The sequence below is a fragment of the Eurypyga helias genome, unplaced genomic scaffold, assembly GCF_000690775.1.
Source record: "Eurypyga helias isolate BGI_N326 unplaced genomic scaffold, ASM69077v1 scaffold13676, whole genome shotgun sequence".
NCBI lineage: Eukaryota > Metazoa > Chordata > Aves > Eurypygiformes > Eurypygidae > Eurypyga > Eurypyga helias.
The window spans coordinates 5933-11429 of record NW_010254823.1 but is presented as its reverse complement, the minus strand read 5'-3'; the positions used below and the strand labels follow the sequence as shown (position 1 = coordinate 11429).

The following is a 5497-nucleotide window of genomic DNA, read 5'->3' as shown; positions in this document are numbered from 1 at the left end:
CCCTCTGTTCCACTCCAGCACAACTCATCCACAGACTGGGTACCAAGAAACTGCATTTAAGATGCTAAAGAGTAGAGACCTGCTCTGACCAACACAGAAGAATCTAAACAGGCAGAGGTCTGACAAAAACTGAGTTTGATCCACAGTGAGATAAGCACACTAAATATTCACTCCAGGCAAAAATAGGTTTCCAACAATAAGCACTAATGCTGTACTCTATCTCAAATGTTTTGAAAATTAATAAGGATCTGACAAAACAAAGATGTAAAAAGGAATCAGTAACACTTAGATGCCTCAAGAGAAAAATTTTGTATTTCAGAAATTTTGAAATTTTAGACACCCATTATTTTCAATAAACAATTAAAGTAAAAGCATTTTAAAAGCTTTAATCTCCCTGATCCCTAACAAACTATTTTATATGCTAGTGCCACATTATGTTACTTTCCAGTATGTGGCTACTTAAAAGCCAAAATTTAGTTAGTAGTTTATTCCAGATGTTTACCATTTACAACACTTTGTCCTCTAAGTTTTCTGTGGCAAATTTCTTTTCAGCTGTACTGATGCTGCACAATACAGTGCCACACTAGATATCTAACTACCACTACAATGCCACGCAGGGACATTAACCAGGGTACCTGACAAGGACGATCACTGTGCAGGCAGGACCACACTGACCCAGCTGCAGAGCTAGCGTTGTCAGAAAGAGTCTGGATTCCCCTACAAGCCACTACCTTGCATAACAGAGAAACCTTCTTAAAGCTCAGTTAGGACAGAATTTTCTTTTTAAAAAAAACCAAAACAAAACCACACTATCATCATTAAAAACACGTTTCCTCCTACTAATATCAATGCAACATCAAAACTCTCAGATTATGCTCTCAAAAAACCCAATACAGAGTTCATATTTCCTCATAAAAATTCTTATTAACTAAGTCAGACTTGTGATTCTATACATACTAGCAAATAAAACTTTTATACTTCAATTCTCTAGCATCGTGTTTATCAAAACTTTAAGTAGGGAATTCAGGTTCCCTTCCATTTGAACTACAGAATCAAAAATCTTGCGTTAATCTTTATTCAATTTATCATTAAAATCTTGTATTAATTTTATCATAATCTTGTAGTTATAGAAAAATTAACATCTCATCTTAAAAACCCTCTGTCATTCCAGGACACTTAGATCTATGTAACGAGGCAAAGACTGCTGTGGTACATTGTGTCACATTACCTTAGAAACATTTCGAAGTGTTTTACTAAAGCCTTTAGGTTTTTGTCAGGAAAGCACATCTTCCCCAGTATTTCCGGTAGCTTTACTGTAAAAAAGAGGAATAGTGTTTACACCTGTCCTTTTAAAAGGAACTTCTAATTACTTTTACCCACTATGCAGAAGAATATAAAAATTTCTTCTTCCTGCAGCCTCCACTTTTCCTTGCACGTTACTCCGTGATCTTTCTAAGCCTTACTAAAAAGAAACATGCTGAGAAAGTGAATGCTGCCTGGTTTAATGATGTTTAATAGTGCGTTATAGGTAATGTTTGTTCACTTTTGTTAAACAAAGGTTTACAGAGACAGTATGAGATAACCAAGCTTATGAACAGCCTAAGAGTTTCAAACAGATTAAAATGTACACTTCCCCAAAAATAAAACTAAATGTGATAAAGCAGATGGAAAATCACATGGATACAGTCACTTAAAAAACTAAACAAAACCTCCAAAAATACAGCAATCGTTTCAGCACAGAGTTTTGCATCAGTTTACCAAACATCCGTAGCAAATGTTGAGATCCATAGATATAGGAGGGAGGTGGTGGTTGATCACTTGGTGGATAATTCTCTGGCATCAATTTCCAGGACAAAACCTAAACATAAGACATGAAAGTGTTGGTTATGAAATGTTTATAGCACCATACAAAATCTAGTCTGTAGAGAACTTCAAAAATCAAATATAAGTAACACACACAGAACCTTTTCTTACATAGCCCTACTCCGAGGTCAACGAAACCTTTAATCCCTTTAAATCACTGAGTCTGGGACAGTAACGTAAAAATCCGTTACCTCATTCAATTCATTGTTTCTTCTACCTTCAAAGCCAGTAAAAACTGCACTCCCCTCTTTGCTAGGAGTCAATGTTATAGGTGAAGATGATCCACTATGGACAGGGGTTTCTTCAAAAGGGAAGGAAAAACAAAACCAGACATCAGCAATAACATCTATTAGCTGTTTTATAGAACTATAAGCCATTAAACGTAACTAAGACCTGCAGAAAAGCATCTCCTTGAATTCTGCTGAGAAATACAGTATCAAATTACTGAGAATATTGCTTTGCATTTATTTCTCCCTTTGGTAGAAGCTTCAGAGATAAATAATTGATACAAAAAGTAATGAATTCCTACTTCAATCATTCAGTCACAGTCCAGATTACATTTAAAAAAAGAACAAGACTTAAAATCTTGTTTAAAGCAGTAATTTAAAGAGTAAAGCCTACTTTTTTCCAGGTGCAAGAAGAGCTTTGGCATAGAAGCTGGGGTCTCAAGATGCCGTCGTTTAGGCTGCGGGGAAGCACTGCTTTCTGATAACCTGTCACAGTTAGAGCTGTGGCGTGTAGAACGTCTCAGCGACTGCAGTATTTCAGGTTCAGCTTTCCGTCTTTTTGGCGTGGCTGGCTCCCCTGTTGTAGGCTGGCTGTCGGTTGACTGAGGCGTTGGGGGGTTTAACAGAGGAGGACTTGGGGAAAGCTCCTCCTGATTTCTAGGAAATACAGACAGCTTTACAGAAGTGAAGAGATCGGGACTCTTCCACCAGAAGAGATCCTTCTAGTTTCACAGATCTTGTTAAATACTTATTCAGATTAGACAGTCTCCTCCCGACAACCGTCAATATGATCAGGCCTTCTTTTAAATACTATTTTCTGGAAACAATTATTTTCCAATTTTAAATTTAATGAACATAAGTTTGCATTTTAGTATAAATGTTTTTCTCCACAAAGTTGCAGCATACCTCGACACAAGTGAGTACAAGCCCCTTTTGACGTTAACCAGATAGAAATTTAGAACCTGAATTCAGGCAAGCAATTCACAGAAAAATTCAACATTCTATCAAGACAATTTTTAAGTCAAAGTTTCTGAGAAATCATCCTATTCTGAACACATAACCACAATCTATTGCATTTTCCTGAGGAGATGAGCAGTATTAGACTCCGTATACCCAACCTACCTGTTAGTATTGGTTGAGTTTTCTTTGATGGGAAGAAAGAATTTTGATGAAGTCACCTTCTTAAATTGAGCTTGTTCATAAGGATAGAGCAAAATTAATGGAAGTGTGAAGTCAAAAGTTATTCTCAGCCCATCCACCATTTCTTTACATAGCTCAACACTAGAGGGGAAAAAAAAATTATGAATTTCAAAGTTGCATGTCAAAATTTTCAGTGTATCTGTAGGAAATTCTCTTTTAATACAGATCATTAATCTCAACTATGATATGCTAACTTCATCACTAAGTAATGATGAGTGGTTAAAAGCATACTTAAAGAGATGGTGATTGCTGTTGGTAACTTGAGGCAAATACAAATGTTAAAAGTCTGCTTAGTAAGGTCAAACAAAATCTTACAATTGTTTTGTTGTATTACTATTTACTGGATTAACAAAATCTACTTTGCAGTAAAGTTACCTGGTTTTTCATGTAAGTGTGCAAGCACTGTACAGATTGAACCTCTATCTAAAAGGCATATGAAGAGTTTGATTCATAGCTGCTAAGGTGCAGTTAAGGCTGTGGTTAAGAAATCCAATGAACCAACACCACCAGGCACATGGAGATCAGGCATGGGAGATGAGTTTCCAATGGCCTGCTCCTGGTAACCAATTAGAGGTTACTAGGATTTTCAGTTTTGGGCTTCTGTAAAAGACTCATGGTGCTAGGCAGTGAGTACGTGTACTGCTATAAGCAGAACCAAGATCACTGAGTCCAGCCCATCTTCAACACCTCTCACCTCTGTGAAGGTATTCATCTCTCATGTCTAAGTGTATATACGTGTATGGTAAAAGTAATTTGATTCTGCCACAATGACCCACGTCAGAAATTCCATACCTGCTATTACTACTGTTCCATACCCACCTGTAAAACTACTGCATTTTTTTTGTAAACATTATATATACATTGGGTGAAGGGACCATCATGTGTAGAAATTCTATCACATCCCAGAAGGTCAGTTACCTTCCATGTTAGAGCAGTAAGGGCAATATAATGAAGCTGTCACCTGATTCTCTTCTATTTAATGGATCACTGAAATTAGGCACATTTTCCTTATTACAGCACCTTCTTTACTGAGGAAGTCACTTAAACATACACCTTTTAAAATCATAATGTGCATACAACCTTCTGTTCATAGTTCTGATATCTCGTCTAACTTCTTGTTTGGCAGATTATATTACAAAGAAAGGAAGTATCATTAATCTGTCAAATAATTACATCAGTATAAACCAAGACATTCACACAGACCAAAATACTGCAAGGAATAGAATAATTATGCACCACTGAAGTAGAACATGGTAACAAAAGTCAGGATATATTTCATAAAATGCAAGATTTCAACCCAGTCAGAGTCACACTAAACCCAGTGTAGGTTTAGATACAGAAGCAGTCTCATCTAATACTAAGAATCTTTAACACATGAGGAAAAAAAAACAAAACCCAAGCAACCGCAACCAAAAAAACCCTACACCGCAAACACGCAAGGTGGAGGACTTGGGGGTACTGGTGGATGAAAAGAGGGACATGAGCCGGCAGTGTGCGCTGGCAGCCCAGAAAGCCAACCGTATCCTGGGCTGTATCCAGAGAAGTGTGGCCAGCAGGTCGAGGGAGGGGATTCTCCCCCTCTACTCTGGTGAGACCCCACCTGGAGTACTGTATCCAGCTGTGGAGCCCTCAACATCAGAAGGATATCAACCAGCTGGAGTGAGTCCAGAGGAGGCCACAAAGATGCTCAGAGGGCTGGAGCACCTCTGCTATGGGGACAGGCTGAGAGAGTTGGGCTTGTTCAGCCTGGAGAAGAGAAGGCTCCAGGGAGACCTTATAGCCCCTTCCAGTACCTGAAGGGGCTACAAGGAAGCTGGGAGGGGACTTTTTACAAGGGCCTGTAGTGACAGGACAAGGGGTAATGGGGTTAAATTGAAAACGGGGAGGGTTAGATTGGATATCAGGAAAAAATTTTTCACGGAGAGGGTAGTGAGGCACTGGAACAGGTTGCCTAGAGAAGCTCTGGATGCGCCATCCCTGGATGTCTTCAAGGCCAGGCTGGATGAGGCTTGGAGCAACCTGGTCTAGTGGAAGGTGTCCCTGCCCATGGCAGGGGGGTTGGAACTGGATGGTCTTTAAGGTCCCTTCCAGCCCAAACCATTCTGTGATTCTGTGATTTGTAGCATGGTAGCATTTGTTGCATGACAAAGCAGCAACTAAGATGCAATCAATTTTAATAAAGAGAATGGGTGTTACTACACACATTC

General features: G+C 38.8%; 1 protein-coding gene across 1 annotated transcript in view; it reads right to left on the bottom strand.

Annotated features, from left to right (window-relative positions):
- MSL3 (male-specific lethal 3 homolog (Drosophila)) overlaps window positions 1-5497 on the bottom strand; it is a 20114-nt gene that overhangs the window by 9749 nt on the left and 4868 nt on the right. The window contains exons 8-12 of the mRNA XM_010153147.1: window positions 3213-3371; window positions 2485-2747; window positions 2055-2164; window positions 1759-1858; window positions 1229-1313 (exon numbers count right to left, since the gene is read on the bottom strand). Coding sequence (XP_010151449.1) covers window positions 1229-1313; window positions 1759-1858; window positions 2055-2164; window positions 2485-2747; window positions 3213-3371 — 717 coding nt within the window. The remainder of the gene's footprint in view (window positions 1-1228; window positions 1314-1758; window positions 1859-2054; window positions 2165-2484; window positions 2748-3212; window positions 3372-5497) is intronic.